Below are 18,541 nucleotides of genomic sequence, written 5' to 3' on the forward strand. Positions count from 1 at the left end.
GTCATAACGTGTATATTTTTTTAATTTTCTGTACGATTTGGTGAAACTGTAAAAAAAGTGTGCCTATTTGAGACCTAATTGACAACAAGATAGATTATTATTAATCATAAATCGCAACATTTCTGTCTCTCTTTTCTTGTATTTTTTTTGTGATTATTTATTTAATTTCATATATTGTAATATTGACCCCCCAACCCCTCCGCCCGAAAAAAATAAATACTGAAATAAACAAATAAATAAATAAACGTATATGTATATTAAATCCCTACAGTGGAAAATTAAACTAGCGATCATTCGAAATAGCCTGTTCTGTTGAGAAGAAATCACAAGTGATGATCTGGTGGAGTACAGTATACAGAGATAATATGGACAGGCGGCTTACCTTGGGTCCCCAACCTCCATGCAAATACAGTGGGGGATCCAGGGCAGGGGGCCCGCCTCCCCCTTGTTTTTGGACCAAAATGAGGCCCGAAGGACCGAAAAAAAGATTTTTTTGAGGCCGGGCCCCCCCTTATCTCAGGGTCTTTGTACCCGTTTAAGTATGGAATAAATAAACTAAACAATGTTAAATCTTATAAATATCTGGGAATGACACTGAACCCGTATGGAAATTCTAGTTTAGCTAGAGAAGAGTTAAAAAAAGTTGGGCTTAAGGCACTTTATAAACTAAGAAAAGAGATGGCTGACAACTTTAGAGAAAATATTATGCTGACGATTAAGCTATTCGATGCTCTGATACCCCCCATACTTCTCTACGGAAGTGAAATTTGGGGTGTTGACTGTAACGACCAAATAGAAAAAGATCCCGCAGAACTAGTTCAAATTAAATTCTTGAAATGGTTGCTAGGTGTTAATAAATACTGCAGCAACAATGCATGTAGGGCTGAAACAGGAAGCTTCCAAGTGAAAATCGAAGCACAATATAGGAATTTTAAGTTTTGGCTAACTCTACCCAAGTACCTAAAACACAAATTATCACAGGTGGTTTTTAATGATATAAAGTCGAGACTGAATAAGGAATTATGGAGCCAAAAAATCAAACGCGTATTAGACCAAATAGGGCTGGGATACCTCTGGACAAAAGCACATGAAAATGACATAGGAATCTTGAACATTATCAAACAAAGACTGAAAGACATCGAATTACAAAGATGGTTAAGTGACGTAAACAAAGACGTAAGAAAAGACGCCAACCAAAAGAACAAACCAAGAACCTTCCGAAAATTTAAAACAATAGAAAATTCTAAATGTGAAGATTATCTCCGTCAGGTCACCAACGTTCGACACCGGATAACTCTAACTAAACTCCGTCTAAGTAATCACAAATTGGCGATAGAGACAGGTCGGTATGTAAGACCTTATAAGAAACCAGAAGAGAGGATCTGTCCTATCTGTAAAAAAGACGTAGAAGATTAAATACACTTTTTAACTCTGTGCCCTGTGTATCAAGAAAAAAGAGGTACTTTATTTGAATACTTAAACAAAGAATACAGAATATCAGTAAACAGAATGGCACCAGATGATGTTTTTCTGTTGTTGATAAACCCTCCGAGCAAGAACAAACAAGTGCAAAAGTTAATTGCAAAATACGTATTCGACTGCTATGAATTGTTTAGGTTAACATTGATTATAGTTCCACTAGTGTGCAATTTGTGTCATGTTTGTAAATTATTTGGATAAAGTCGATATACATAGGACTGTATAAGACTCCAAACAAAACATTGTCTTGTCTTGTCTTGACCGCCGCCGCCCCCCCCCCCACCCCCCCACCCCCCCCCACCCCCCCACCCCCCCCCCTTTATCTGTAGGTCTGGATCCGCTACTGAAATAGGCCCTAAGTTAGTCTTGTTATTTATTTAAAAATAGAAGTGATAAAACAGCTAATGGAATTAATTATCACGGTCATCTCTTAAGCACGATTCGGAAGTGCATTCCATGCCATTGCCCCACGATAAGCAAAAGCTCCTTTTAATGAGTCCGATTTAGGTTTGGGCAACTGCATGTGGAACTTACCACAGTCGACTCCCGATAACTCGAACCTTCAAGGGGAATCGAAAAAAGTCCGACTTATCGGGAGCTCGAAGATTTTAGCCGTGAGTAAGGAAAAAACAGTTTTTACTGCACAGTGAGCATTTTAATCACATTTAATTGTATAAATGTTAAGTGAAAATTGAACTAATACTTCTAGATTATAAATCAGAACGTAACGTAACAAAACATTGCCTGAAGAGAGCTTTCACTTTATTTTTTTGAGAAGAAAGATGTTTCACGTTAGATTTGTGACAAACACCATCATCCTCCACTATCGATCCAGTAGTAAACTACATGCCTACAACACGTCAATGGGAAATTCAAAATTCAATGTTTCGGACGCCAAGATACTGCTTTTTCCTTACCTTTTAAGGGCTCAAAACGTGGTTGAAGTTTACCACGTCCGGCGGTATACTTTTTGCTCTTATCCTTACGGGCGTTTTTGCGCAACACTTTTGAAACAAAACTTCTGGCCCCTATACGGCTGCTTTGTACAGCTAGAGGGACATTGCCATTATAGTTGTTCTAAAACAGGCAAATTAAAGTAGAGCACTTATCATGGCTAACTAATTTTACTTCTTTCCTGATTTTTTAAATCAAAAACAACTCACGCACAGACTTAAAAATTACAAAAATATTAAAAAAGACTTGGCGCCTGAAAGGGATTTGGAAAAGAGATATCTGCGATTAACCGCCCCTAAACATTTGATGGAACCTTTTTTCCGCGTCTTTAGCTCGTCTCACACGAACTTGCTGCGACGGTTTTCCAAGGGCGGAGAAGGAAAATCCTTTTCTTGTTTGCCATTGTCAAAGCTGGAATTTTGCGTTTACAGGGAGCAGCCGATCTCATTGGCTATTGGAGGTCACATGACATCATGTTCAAATGCGCCAAACAAATTATATAAAATATAAAAACCTTCATAAATGCTTAGCGTGAGGCAAAAATATGTGTGGCTATACAGAAAATTACGTTGCGAAGGACTAAATATTTTGAAGCCAACTCGCTCCCGACGAAGAAATAGCTTTTGAAATGTTACCTTTCCAACCTTGAACAGTGGTAATAAGACATAATTTTTGTGTTTGGTTTGGATTCAGGCTGCAGAAAGTGTTGTTTGGTGACATGATTGTGATAACGATCGAAGACTATTTCTCTCCTCGTTAGAGGTAAATTCATAGTTAGATATGCTTTACTGTTAAATGCTTATGACGGATAAAGGTTTGTGACACGTCCACACGTTTCCGAATATTTTTGAAAACGGAGAGTTTTTTTCCTCCGTTTTAGCCTTTGTCCTCCGTACCAAACATATACGGAGTTTTCGGGCACCGATAAAGCCTGTTTTCACTCCAGAAAAAACTCCACTCCAGAGTGGAGTTTTTTTTTTAAACGCCGGATTCTCGTTTGCGTGTGGGCGGACGAAAAGGAAGGTTTTCGAATACGATGATGTCATAGATCATAAACTACTAGCATAAACCACTGTAAAAAATACCATAATGTTCTTTTAAATGCTTCTTTGGGTAGTTTTCCAGGTAAATCTCACTTTCGTTACTTTCGAAGAACTGCACCGTACCATGCGTAAGCTTCAGGGGCACCCAACGGATCTGTTCCTCAAAACATATGCTCCACAGGAAAATTTTTGCTGGCTGGCAGGTTGTGGAAAAATTATTTGTCTTTGGAAGGAAAGGGTTCCTGGGAAATGAACAATTTAGGGTGTCTGAGGGGATTTGATGTATAGAATAGCTGCTATGTGATTGTTCTCAGAAACCTCTTCCCCCTCCCCCTCCCCCCACTGAAGGGTTAATTTTGCCCTTAGGCCACATCTAAATTCATGTGCCTCCCTCCCTCCTCCACTGAAGGACTGAATGTTGCCCTTTGACCACACCCAAACTAGTTCAAACTGGCCAGTAATGTCTGGAAGTAAGTCTGCTGGGAAACTTCTCAGTAAGTCTGGTTGCAGGTTGTATGTGCACCTTGCTGGCTGGGAACGCTTCCATCAGTCTTGCTGAGAGTGAGGAACAGATACGTTTTCCCAGCAATCTCCCAAAATGCTTAAAGTGGCTTCAGAAAGCTTTATTCACGCTTTGTTGTTTCTTTCTTGTCTTTTTCCCAAAATTTCCCGTTGGGTGCCAATGAAGCTTCTTCAAAATTTGCATTTCCAGCGCATTGACATACGGGCGCACAAGTGCTGACGTTAGCTTGATTGCAGTTAAGCTCCTTTTTTCGTTGGGTTCAGAAACCTACCTCTTTAACCTTAAATAATTGCTTATTTTTAATAAAAAAAAGAAAGTCAAATAATTCCTCTGCGGTGAAGCTGAGCCTACGATAAAAAGAGTAGTATGGTATTTTTGAAATGGACTATTTCATACGCTCTAGAAGGGATGCTATCGTATTTTCATCGTTTTAGCGGTTTCATGTGGACGGGCGAAAATGATTCAAATACGCTACGTGTGGACGCGTATTTTTTTGGCGGAGGAAAAAATCTCAGTTTTCAAAAATATCCGGATACATGTGGACTGGGCCTTTATATATTAAATTCCGTTGATTTGCACGAGGACCTCTTCCTCACAACTGTCTAACACTTCCACGACCAGTAACAGACATGGTCGGTACTTTCCCAACCAAACCAGGCCCGGTTGCTGTGTACATTAACTCCACATTTCCTGTTTGGATTGATGATGATGATAGAGGCCTGGGTACTTGATCCGTTCAACTTCCAACTGAGCATTCACGACTCGGTCCAGTAGGTCCCAGTCCTCTCCACCCCATTTGTACTTGAATTCCTCGGTATTCATTCCTTTCAAAATTAAGCAGTTAAAAAATACGATTTGTCCCATACAATTTTACGTAAGGACAAGAGAAACAGCTTCATCTCTCTCCTATACGAACAATTGGAAGTTCACCAGTTTAATCTTTCCCGGCGTAGACCTCTGGATTATATTTTAAGAACAGCCTTTTTTCGTTACTGATTATTTACACAAACCGTGGTTTAAATTACAATAGCCTGCTTAAGATCCGACGACGGCAGACGTCTGTGACGGCGAGCGGAAGTGAAATTACTGCTAGAAAGACTTCCGGCTGCCGTCGTTGCGAAGTTTCCCGCCGTAGCGGCCTTGTCTGTGACGTGAAGAAGGCCATTTTGCCGTCGCGTGTAAAACGTGAGTAAACTTGATCAAAATAATGCCATTTAAACACATTTTGAGCGAAATTCTTTAGCACTGTTAACAGTTCATTCTCAGTAGACCATTTTTGTCGAATTTCTAAGCGACTGAAACGATTTGAACACGGTATTTAAATTAAATTTGTTTGCCTTCTCTAAACAGTATGACTCGTTAATCGCCATGGACTCGGTCAACTCGACAAAGAAAGCAACCCAGTCAGTTTTACAAGTTTTTTCTTGTGTTTATTGATGTCTTTATTAACAATTATGATAGGGCAGACTTGTTTCGGCATTAAATTGAGTTCCAATGGATTATGCCACTCATCTTTTCTCGAAATAGCGTTTTTTTTTTACTCGGCTTCTCTTACAATGTAATTTTAGTCAAGAGCTTTCAGTAAGGCAAAAAAAATGCATCGTCGTTGAGACACGAAACGCTCGCTTCTCGAAACTGCTCAAAATACAACATCACGATTAGTTTATGCTTGAATTAGGCGGCATATTGCACATGTACACATGTACACAAACATGACTGAGACCGCTTTGATTTGCTTTAGAAAGATCTGAACTGATTTAACGGTGAATCGATTTAACCGGTTTCCAAGGTGGGGGGGGGGGGGGGGTACTCCCATATATGGGCTATATAGGTACGTGCCGCGAAATAGGGTATGGTTTTTGAGGTTCTCGGTCCTTAAATAGGGTATCTTTTTTGACCATTTTGTTTCTGTGTCCCTGGTGTGGTCCTTAGATAGGGTAGCTTAATTGTGCTATCTAATACTGGAGTATGAAAACGCCCGCCGGTTATGATTGCATATTATTCAACTAGGCTTATTCTAGTATTTTATGCTTGATGCTATACATCCAATGTTACAGAGAAGATATAAAGTTTTCCTTTTCATGCTATTAATAATTTTGTTTTCTCCTTGAATAGGGTGTCATTTTTCGGCATTGGGCCTTAAAAAGGGTATCAGTTTTCGCTTTCTTAGTCCTTAAATAGGGTTAGGGTTCACGAACCTTCGCGGCACACCCCTATCCAAAATTCGTGGGAGTACCCCCCCCGGGCCTGTTCGCATGTATACGAGTCAGGCAACCCTATTGCCTCTTTGAAAACAGGCATGTCACTTTTTCTGAAACGAAATTCTGCTAAGAATTCACTTTCGTCAAGCCTCTCGAGGTCAAAATGTTTGTAATTCTGGTAGGGAAAATCGGGATTTTTAGATCTGTTGACATCATACAACAGTAAAAATTCATCTTCTGAAATGTCATCATCATCGAAACTTGTCAGTAACCATTCACGAACCTTTCTAAAAGTAGCCATCGCTCTTGTATTTATTTCTAAACTTCAACAGAAAAAGGCGCTACAACAACCCGCCTTCGCGCGAGCTTTCTTAATGCTATTTCTCGCGCCATTGCGACGGCGACCTCACCCCAAGCCCCCTCGACCAAGTCTGCCGTCGTAGAATCTCGTCGTCGTCGGATCTTAAGCTCACTAATCTGTAAGTTTTCAACGCGAATTTCCTAGCCGTGACCTTTCTACATAAAGTCATGAAATAAAATACCTGCTCTATCGTTTGTTAGCTCGAAATGAAGTTGCGGCCCTCTTCAATAGTTCTCCTATTCTTTAAGTAGGAACCCCAAAAAATATTAGGGACCTTAAGCATTGACGACGAATGGGACGTCGACGACCTACCGGAAGTGGCTAGGGCGAGTTGAACGCTACTGCACATCCTCGCTAGTTTGGCGTCCAGCAGTGAACGTGAATAAATTTACCCGTATTTTAACCCCCTAAATCAACTTTCGTGAAAGAAATTTCATCCCAATTGCGTATTCGACTTTCAACGTATTTATTCTTTGTATTTTTGTTCTAAAAACACCAGAAAATCGATTGATATAGGACTTCGTAAACAAGCACCAGCGAGTCGCATTGAAGCTTTATTGTATATGTTTTCTAGCTTTTCGTGAAGCAAAAAGGTTTACAGGTCAAAAAGATGCTAAATCATAATCTGTTCCGCCCTTTTACTCTCTAAGACTTTGATTTGTCTCCAAACATTAGTAACTTTTGGTTCTATTTTTCTTTTTAAAGGAGATGGAGTGGTCAGACAAACATGTTTTTGTGCTGTATGCCGAGAAATGTTAGTTATGGAACCCTACCAACATCCGCATAGAAGCAAGGAAAGGGGAGATGTATGGAACCAGATAACTGTAAACCTGAGTGACCTTGATCATCCGAAATTCAAAGTCAATAAAAGATCGATGAGAGACACACTGACCTTGCTGATTACCAAGCATAAAGCGAAAATACGCCAGGAGGAAAATGCCACTGGAATCACTTGCAAAGATGCCGAACTAGACCTGGCTCTCGAAGAGATAATTGACAGGAGAAGTTGGCCGACAAAAAATCTCCGAGGTAAAAAAAAAAAGAAAAGGAAGAAGGAGCAGCTGGAGAGGAACACAGACCGTGAAAAGACATTTTGAACACTTATCTCTCGAATTTTCCCGCCGTGAACGACGTTCTCGATCCAGTCCTTTCACGGTGCAGTTCGTCTCCGTCGTCTCTTTCGTCGCAGATGCTTCAGGTCTCTATTAATAGGTAGATCACGTGACTCAACTGTGACGGTTAATGATGATTTTCCTTGAACTTACCGCCAAAACGCATCCAGTCCGATTTATATACAGCAAGAAGACCATAGCCGTTCACCTCCCAAAAGCCTTGATGATCAATATCTGTACTTTGACAGTCTAGACGTCCCACTATGGGGGAGAAAACGATTCTTCCTTCTATGGTGTTCTGTTGAAAATCAATAAGCTATACGTTAATGTTTTTAAACGGAACAGGAAATCTGATAGTGTTGTTAGAAGAAATTCTCCAACAAAATTGACAATAACAGTTGACATTTAGATGTTTGAATAAACGTACTGCAAAAACGGTGTTGATATCAAGAAATGACAAGTTATCCGCTATTGCAAAAGAAGTTTATCTTGCTATAGAACGTTTTCAGTCACGAGGCCAACAATTATGCAAATTTGTTTGAACGAGGAAAAGTTTTTACATCAGTAAAAGGTTCAATTTCTACAGAATTGATTAACGACACCATGGTGGACGTGACCTCATGCGAAAAGCCCAGTTTATAACAACACGTATCAACTTAAACTGCGTAGCAGGCGCCAGTTTTTTTTAAGGGCGAAGGAGGAAATCTAGGCCTGTAATAATGTACCGTAAATCCTCTATTAAGCCCCCCCTCTCAAATAAACCCCCCCCCCTCTCTAATAAGCCCCCCTTTTCAGAGGAGGAAAGTTAATAAGCCCCCCCTCTCTATTAAGCCCCCCCCTCCCCCTCCTCCAATCCTTATCCTTCACAAAAAAATTAACGATTAACGTGGACTGATCAGTTATGGTTTATTCATAAAAATTACTGAAGAACATGAGGTCGAAAGCACGTTTTTGAAGAATAAGAATTTTGTTTTTGTTACTTTTAGGCTCCCACAAGTGAATTAAATACTTTTGACGGTGACTTTAATTGTACAATGCGTAAGTCTACTCTGTCTCATACCAAGGTATTTTTGCTACAGATGATGCGTTTCGCTAAATTCGTAAGTAAGCCCCCCCCCCACCTCTCTTTTAAGCCCCCCCTCTCTATTAAGCCCCCCCTCAAAAGTGCTTGAAAAAAATAAGCCCCCGGGGGGCTTAACAGAGGATTTACGGTAATTACCGGCTCCTGCTACGTAGGCCAGTATCAACTCACCTTTCGCACGCTGTCCAGAATATCAACGGGCACATCAATGTGAAGATCAAACAAGAACAACAGATCATGCGCACTTTGTACTTGCTCTACAGCTTTGTTCAACGCCAGCGTCTTGTAAAATTTACCGGTCAAGTTGATAATAGTGTGCCTGCTCCTCAGAAGGGCCGTGTCGAACGCTTTGGCCAAGTCGATATCTTGACTCTCAAAATCAGCAACAATAACGTGGAAGTTCTTATCACCCGTTAATAAGCTGGCAACCGTGAGATCATTGATGAAATGATAGACCCATCTTCCCTGATCTTTGACAGGGAGTATTAGGTAAACCGTGGCGTTTCTGTTCCACTCAATTCCCTTGGGAAGACACAAACTGTTCGTTCCCTTTTTTTGATACACGTGCTCAGAGAAGCGATAAGATTTTTCAGTGTGAGGCAGGCCAAGTTCCAGATCAACTGAATAACGGTCCCCATAAACCGGATCTGATTTTTGTAGAACTTTGTGAATTCTCTTTAAAAAGTAATTCCTGAAAGAAATTAAAATATGAAGTTAAAAAAAGCTAAAAAATTCACAAACGTAGACAATCCGTCAATGGAACTTTCACGCAAGGAGAAACTAATGTCGCCACCATTTTTTGTTAATTATTCTGAGGTGCCCTTCCAAGTTGTTCTTTCTAGTTTAAAAAGACAAGGATCTAGTTTTTCTTAAGTCGACAAACAGTTATACTGTTAGCTATATGATGTCTCTTTTTTCACCGAAAGCGTTTTTAGCGCGATATTCTTACGGTTGACGGTTGAGTGCATGAACGTATTAATCTTTTCAAATCCAAATGAGTAAGAAAGAAAGAGAAGTATGGGAATTTGCAATTTTTTCGTTTGCGCTCTAGTCTAAGTAATGACTCCCGTTAGGTCACGGAAGCCATGTTGAATTACGTGAGCTGTCAACGAGTTAACTACGATTAAGATTAACATATTTGAAGAGTTCCAGTTCTGTGGAAGTGCATGATTTCTGCTTTGCTCTATAGAGTGTTTTCACTCACGTGGCCAGCATCTATGCAAATTTATTGGAACAAAAGAAAGCGTTTGCATAAGAAAAGAGTTCAACTCCCAGAGGATTGGTTTGGGACACCCACATGGATTGTTTTGGGACACCAATGGCCGCCGTGATGTCATGTGAAAACACTGTATAACGCACAAGTTACTAACGACCCCTTATCTCTGGCATTGTTTGTGACGTTGGCCACGCAGCCCAGCGAAGTGCCCAGAAGTCGACTATCAAAACGCGAACACTGTCCTCAGCGCAAAAGACTTAAAAAAACACATGTTCGTGTTTCATTGTCACGCGTTCATGTCAATCAAAAAAAAAAAAAAAACCGGAAGCGGAGGCACACGCAGTGTTCTACCGAGCTTCAGTCCCCGGCTTCAGTCCCATTCCGTCCTTCATTTATTCGAATTATCTCGTAGATTATCCGTCTATTTGTCCAGCGCAACGCCGCGCATTTGGTGAGCGAAGAACACCCTAAAGACCTAATAACGCCACATTAATAAGGATTTCAAATCTGCGCTCGCCAGTGTCACTGACATGGAAAGACCTTGCGGACACACAAAGGACCTCACAAGGTAATGAGAAACACACTTTTGTTCATTTCATTTGTGTCTTTTAGCTTCGCCTTCAAGTTGGAAATGTCAAACTAAACGCTTTTTCTAATCTCTTTTCGTGCATCCTGGAGTTCCCCCATACGCGCTGCCAGACTGGCTCTTGAGGTAACACGAGTTCGGCCGGGTAGTAGGGAGCTTGAGTAACAACGAAGACGACCACAACGTCGACTTCAAAAAAACAATAGTTTGAATGATCAAAACAACAGCTCTGCACGTGCATCACGCTTTTTAGTACATTTCTACAATTTGCCGTTTTACGGAGGACGTGAACATACGACGACGAATTTTCCTTCCTCTTTTTGAACCTGAATAAAATCCTTAAGAATTCAAATCCAGGATAAGTCGCCTGCATTTGACATATTGAGCGGGTCCAAATAGACGCGATTAAGTTTGAAAGAGCGCAAATTCATTGTTTTACCAACGTTTTCAGTGCCTTCGTCGTCGTCCTTGGTTTAGGTCCCTAGTAACGTAAAAATGACGCGGCCTGACAAAAATGAACTAATTTAAGGGGCACGTCGCCAGGTCTTCATGTCAACGATTAGTTAGGTAACCTAAATTTTTTTAAAGATGTTTTGGTTTTATTATATTTAAAGTTAAACAAGTTATTTAACGTCCTTAGCCGGTTCGCTTGCAAGGATAAAAACAGTGCCCTTATACACGTGTGTTAAGTTTACTGTGGAAGTAACGGTAATATTTGTCCTTTTTTATGAGTGTTTTGATTTGTGTCTCCCACACTTCTTAACCATTGGTTACTGCTGGTTATCATCTTTATACATTTAACGAAATTTTTATGTAACTTACTTTGAGGAACTCAGACGAAGTGCAGCAACCATGTTATCCACGACTGACCGAACTACCTCTCTGTCAGCGACGCGATTTTGACGAGTCCACAGCATTCCGGTGTTTCTTGACATCTGCGTATCGTCCGGTGGGTAAACATTTGATTCAAACACCGTTTTCTTCCCTTCAAAGCGATCAACCTTATCACCTGGTACAAAACTACTCTTGTAATCGCAGGAAGGAAGAAAACTGGTTTTCGAAATGAAAGGCAGAGAATAAAACTTGACAAATTTGCTGCTGATGCGGTTGGATTCTTTATGGAACTCTTGCTTATATCGCGGCGAAAGCACATTGTGCAGTGCTACTTTTTTCTCTTGTACATGCGATATGTTCTGTAGAAATGACGAGAGGTATTCTGAAGTGATGAGCCTAAAATCTTGATCTTTGTCAGATGTAGTCCAAAATACACGCACGAACCCTTTGCCAATGCCCTGTCAATCAATCAATCAATCCATCAATTTATTTGCCCTTTTTTTACACACAATATGTAAATCGAGCCGATCGGTGCCCGAACGCTGTTTTAGCTAATAGGAAAAATTAGATGTTTTTACGCTGTATTAGCTAATAAAATAATAAGATGCATTTTCCTTTGTTCCTGTCACTTTCTTTATAAGTCGTTTTGGAAGGGATTTGAATCCGATCAGAGACGGTTAATAGTTAACAATATTAGAAACGCGAGAGGGAACTTGAACGTCTTATTAACGACGCGCCAGACACCCCTCGCGTGTCTCCCTCGCGCGCGCCCGTTCTCTCTTTCACCCACTACCTCCAAGCGCTTGCTACGCAGGCTATTTGATAACCAGCACTGTTAACCGTCTCTGATAATCCCTTCCGAAACGACTTAATATAAAGTATCGGCGCTTTGCGCCTCGTTGACGCAGATTCGCCGCGAACCATCATTATCGATAAGAAAAAAATATCTTCTGGAACGCAGGATATTTATAAAGACACAGGAACAAAGGAAAATGCATCTTATTATCTTATTAGCTAATACAGCAGTAGTTAGTAAAATGGTATCTGTAGCGCATTTTAGTACCCCCCCTCAAACGGAATTAATCGGAAAAATGATGGAAATTAGAAATAATAAAATTCCATATTATGCAGAAAATTATAAGAAAGAGTATCTTTTTATAAGAGGATTAAACAAGGAATTTGTGTATATTATTAATAAACTGGATTCATTAAATCATGGATTATTTGAGAGTAAAACAGTTGTTAGAATTAAGAATATTATGAAAGATTTTCTTAGAGGACAGGAAAAAGGTAAACTTAAGGATATTAGTGGTATGATTTTACCCGAATATGATGTAGATAAATTAAACTCAATTAATAAAAAATTTGAATTTTATAAACTTCGTTATGATTCTTATTGCGATGGTGATACTGTTTATAGTAATAGAGTTAGAGATGAAGATGGTAATGTTGAATATTTTGTTGATGGTAAACCTTATCCTGGTTTTATAGAATTCTATGATATTTTTAAAAAAATTTATAATCAAATAAAATTTAGTGATGATTATAGTGATTATGAAGATTATGAAATAATATTACCACATAGTGATGATGATAGTGATGATTTCTAAACTTATAACATTTTTTGTTACAAGTTTTAAAAATGATTTAAAATAATAAAATATTAAATTAATAAATGGATAATTATTTTCAAAAAATTTTTTCAATTCATTTTCCTGGGAAAAAAGTTTATATAGCAAATACTTGTTTACCAATATATGATAAAATGGAATATATTAAAAATGATAAAAATCATAAATTATATTTGTTACTCAAAGAATATCCAAATCCAGAAATTAGAGTTGAGTGTTATAAAGATGAAAATTGTAATAAAAAGTCAGTAGCTTTAAAATATAGAAAAGATAATTATAAAATACTTAATGTTAATGATTTACCTTATAATTATAAAGCCAATATTTATATAACCAACTAATAAAAATGGAACCAAGATCAAGAGAAACTACTCCCACTCAAGAGGATTTGGATTTTATAGTTGATGATGGTTATAAACATGATGAGGATCCAGATTATATTCCAAAAGAAAAATATGTTGTTACTGGTCCTGAGTTTAAGAGATTAACCAGAAATGCTAAAAAACTTGGTGCAGAATCACTTGATTATTCAACCCGAAAAAATAACAAATACATGGCAACACTTCCAGGTGGAAAGAAAGTTCACTTTGGTTCACCAAAATATCCAGACTACACTATTCACAAAGATAAAGAGCGAAGAGATAAATATCTTTCTAGAGCTACAAAGATAAAAAATAAACAGGGAGAATTAACTTATAATAATCCAGAATCATCAAACTATTGGAGTGTTCATCTTCTCTGGCCTAAAAAATAAAATTGATTTGTGATTTAAAGATTAACTAAATATTAATAAAATGCAGTTGTCAAGTTACGAAAATATTACCCAAGAGAATATTATCTTTAATGAAGCCAAAGAGTACAAAGTCAAAGAAAGCAAGATTAAATACAAACGTATTCCAATTGAAGTCAAATATCCAAATAACAAAAAAGGACCACTTGTAGTTGAATCTCCAGTTCTTTTTAGTTTTGGTGTTAATGAAAAGAAAAATCAAGAAACAGGTAAATTAGTTGGTTATAGTATTCCATTATGTCTTTGGTCTAAAGATAGTGAACCTAGTAATAAAGAAAAAGCATTTTTTGATGTTATTAATAATGTAACAACTCTATCTCAGCAACATTTAGAGAATGAATATGGACCAGATCTAGCATCATCTCTATCTTCACCATTTTATTTCAAACAAGAAGAATATACAGATAAGAAAGGAAAGAAGAAAACAAGAATAGATCCTTCATCCGCACCAGTTCTTTACGCAAAACTTATTTACTCAGAAAAATCTAAGAAAATTCTTTCACTATTTAAAACAAAAGGAAAGAAGGATTTAAATCCTTTCAAATATATTAATCAATATTGCAATGTTAAATTAGCATTGATAATTGAAGGAATTTTTATAAGTAAGACTGTTACATCTTTACAAATAAAAGTACATGAGTGCTATATCATACCATTAAAACCTAGGGAATCTTTACTAACAATTGAAGAGGAAGATGAAGAGCAAAGCGATATTGAAGAGATAGCTGATCAAGTAGTTGAAGACTTAGTTATCTCTGATGAAGAGAACGAGTAAATAACTATTTTTAATACAAATTTTGTATTAAAAATTTACCAATTCTTTCAAACTTACCCATGAGTTAAATTTATCAGGATATCCACTCCATTTTACTAATGCCATTTTCTTTTTATTATCCCTCCTGATTATTTTTTCTATTCTAAATGTCTGTTGTTTTGCTTTCTGTAATTCTTGTTCATAAAAAGAACCCTTAATCTCTTCTCCCATCAAATCAACAATGTTATACGTAATAGGTTTTGTTGGAAGAACTTTATCAATTACAAATATCTCCTCTGTCCAGTTTGGTGTGTAACCTTTATCAAATACTCGCCTCTTATATTTTGAAATTCTAACATGATCACCAATTGCAAACTTTGGTTTACCAGGTTTCAAGTAAATTAAATCACCGTATAAATTATTTCTAACTTTACGCTCATTTTTCTTTTTACTAGCTTCAACAGGAGTCATTTTAATGCTAGAGTGTCTAGCATTATTGTAGTCGTTAACCAGTTTATCTATTTTATCCCAGTAAACAGTGTTGTTATTCACAGTAAACATCTTCCACATTCTGTTTTTCATTGTTTTATTCCATCGCTCAACAACACTAGATTTTTCTTCATTTTCAGTGTGATACAACTTGATTCCCTCTCTTTTCAGAAAATCTTTGAAATGTTTACTGATAAACTCAGAACCTTTATCAGTCCATAACATTTGAGGTTTATGTTTACTTTTAAATATATCATCAAATGCTTTACTAACAGTTTCAGTTTTTTTATCTTTTATCCCCCTAATCCAACCATACTTACTAAACACATCTATTACCATTAGCAGATACTTTATCCCTTTATTCCACTTACTAAACTTTTGCATTTCAACTAAATCAGCAGCCCAGATATCATCAATCCCGTTTGAGATTACTGATCTCTTCTGAAAGTTTCTTGTGATTGGTTTGTGAAGTTCGTCGGCTAATTGTTGAGACCAATCACTACTCAACGCCGCTTTACGTTTTTTGATCCCATTCCAAGTTTTTGTTTAGTATTAATTATTGTTCTAGCTAAAGTATGCCCCCATTGTCTTTCTTTCCAAGGAATTACATCTAACGATTTAACCATCTTTCTGTCAGCTTTATTTTTACACTTTCGGTCATCACCACAAACACTATAATCAACATCATGTTGCATGGCCACAGCATCAGTTGGTCCAGTTGGTTGATCGTAAATTTCTAATATTTCACCAGTTTCCGGATTGTATCTTACTTGGTTTTCGAGATCATTATAAGGACCTGTATATTTATGCCCTGGTAAGGTCCATCCACCTTTTGGTTTTGGTAATTTACCAATCTGCTTGTGAATATCTATTCCTCTTCCATCTAATTCTGGTCTATCAGTTTTATATTTATTTTTTGGTCTCACTTTTGTTGATAACTGGTCCATAGCTGATCCAACAGAATCTTGAATAAATGGAGTGAGTTTACTGATTCCATAATTTACAGCTTTCTTCTGAAGATTTTTATTTCTCATTAACTCGCTTGCTCCATATCGCCCCATTTCAACTGCTTTCTTACCCATCCAAGGTAAACCGTAATGAACAAATCCATCAACTGCTGTACCAACAACAGTATCAAAGACGCCCGCCCCTTCAGACGGGCTGATTAGTTTTTTGAGTTTCGTTTTCTCTTTTTTCCACTTCCACTTTGAGAAGATGATCCAGTTTTTACATATCTAACTTTTTTGTTTCCACAAACTGCACATCTACAAAAGAATTGAGTACGCCCTCTTTTATCTTTTTGGTAACCACTTGGCTCTGTGCAAGGAGTTACTCTTTTATCTACAATGCAATATGATTCTTTCATTTAATATAATGTTTAGATAAAATACATCTACGAAGTATGTCTACTAGATCTAATTTTGTAAAAAGTGAACTTCAAAAGATATATAATAACCTAAACATGAGTTATGAAAATGCCAATTTTCCTAGACTGGAAAATGACACTAGATTTATAAAAATATTTGAGTTGCTTATGGAAATAAGTGAAAAATCAATTACGTTGAATAATATAATAAAAGGTAATTATCTATTTATATAATAAATGGAAGCCAAATTCTTTTCTGAGATAGAAAAAAAGATGGATGTTAAAACACTCAAAGATTTTGAGAAAGATGTGCGAACACAAATAAATAATGAGTTTGAGGCTCTTAGAAAGAAAAATGATGATCTTTCTAGAATACTAATGGCTGGTGAATGTGAGATGTGGGAAAAAATCAGAGATGAGGACTATTCTTGGTTGAAAATAAGTAGTGATAAAAAGAAGAAACTTTTTAGACTTATTAATATTTATTGTAGTTTTGATGAAATAGTTGATAGTGTTAAAGATTTAAATAAAAAAGTTGAGAAAGTTAAGCAACTAAAGGATACACCAGCGGATAGTGAATAAAAAAATAATATTTATTAAATATTATTTTTGAGAGGGAGGGGTGTTAGGGGAACCATAGGTTCCTCTTATATATTATTTTTATCCTCCAAAATACTCTTGTATGAAATCACTATTGTCATTATCAAAATGAGGGTTATGTATTACATTTAGAATACTATTACCCTTTTGTCTCTCAAACAGATAATATGAACACCAATAACCACAGAGAACAGTATTACGATTTTGTATTTCATCCATTGAGTAAACTATACGTTTTCCAGAAGTATGAAAATACTTTAATGCTTCATTTGACATTATTAGACCAAAAGGATCGAAGTACTCAACTACATTGTCTATATTTCTATAACAAACCCAGTGTGTTCCAGGACCTGTTATATCATCTAGATTAATTATTCCACATTCTTTTTTTATCTTATGAGGTAGTCCATCCCTACTATAAATTCCTCTAAAATGTTTAATACCAAGTTTCTTTACCCAATCCATAAGGTCAAAGTTGGATAATGGTTTAATTACAAAATGGCCCCTATTAATGGAATTGAGTTGAATGGGCTGTTTTTTCCTAGTAGTAGTCCTGAACCTTTGGACTTGGACTTTTTTTTTTTAACTCCCATTCCAATTGGGTTTCCCCATGTACCGATAAAGGGTGGTGGAAAGTGATAAGGATAACCTTCTCCATGTGTGGATGGAGGAGGAGGTGGAACGTATACATTTGCTGTATTAGATGATCCTCGTCTATCAACCTGCAGTCCAGATCCAAACATTTTAGATACTAAACTAATTGCCATTGGGATACCAATAGATGCAAGAGTTCCAAGAAATCCTCCTTCTATCTGTTTACGAGTTGGTTTTATAACTAATCGCCCTCCTGTTTGATAAGCTTTGTTAATTTGATTTATTTGTGATTTGGTAAATTCTCTTACAAGAGGTGGTAACATTGGGAAAAACTGTGGGGGAATTGTAATTCCTTTTCCAAATATTTTATTTAGACCAATTTCTCCAAGTGCAGTAGCAGCACCAGTAGCCAATGCAGGAACAACTTTTGAAACTCCTTTTATTGCGTAAGGTAGTACTTTTGCTCCAAGAGATGCTAGTGAGGAAAATAAGTTTCCACCATGTTTTACAGAACGTCTAATCTGTGTTTTACTTATCTTTATATCTGATCCTGTTCCGTTTGCAATAGATTTTTTTATTTTAGAAATTTGTCTTTGAGTAAGCATTAACTCATCAGGACCTCGAAGATGCCCATGTTTTAACCGAAGAGTTAGTGGTGATTTATTTAATATTGCAGAAGCCAATTTTGACTTTTGTCCATCTGTAAGTTTTACTCCGTATTCTATATAAGTAGTCATTTTATTTTAATATTTAGATTATATTAACTTCAGGAAATTTAATTACATCCCATATACTTTTCTTAGGTTTAGGTTCATTAAATTTTTTTAGTGTATTTTTAATAATTGTTTCTTGTTTAGATTTCAAAGACTTTAATTTTTTGGCTTTCTTAGCATTTTCTGTTTTTAAAGTCTCTAGTTGGTCTTGTAG

At 37.0% G+C, this 18,541-nt stretch overlaps 1 protein-coding gene across 1 annotated transcript in view; it reads right to left on the minus strand.

The window, feature by feature from the left end:
- Positions 1 to 3,842: 3,842 nt before the first annotated feature.
- LOC140926293 (beta-1,4-N-acetylgalactosaminyltransferase 3-like) overlaps positions 3,843 to 18,541 on the minus strand; it is a 34,859-nt gene continuing 20,160 nt past the window's right edge. The window contains exons 2-5 of the mRNA XM_073376052.1: positions 11,379 to 11,848; positions 8,926 to 9,445; positions 7,827 to 7,971; positions 3,843 to 4,823 (exon numbers count right to left, since the gene is read on the minus strand). Coding sequence (XP_073232153.1) covers positions 4,675 to 4,823; positions 7,827 to 7,971; positions 8,926 to 9,445; positions 11,379 to 11,848 — 1,284 coding nt within the window. The 3' untranslated portion in view covers positions 3,843 to 4,674. The remainder of the gene's footprint in view (positions 4,824 to 7,826; positions 7,972 to 8,925; positions 9,446 to 11,378; positions 11,849 to 18,541) is intronic.

This window comes from Porites lutea, chromosome 2 (genome assembly GCF_958299795.1).
Source record: "Porites lutea chromosome 2, jaPorLute2.1, whole genome shotgun sequence".
NCBI classification, from domain to species: domain Eukaryota; kingdom Metazoa; phylum Cnidaria; class Anthozoa; order Scleractinia; family Poritidae; genus Porites; species Porites lutea.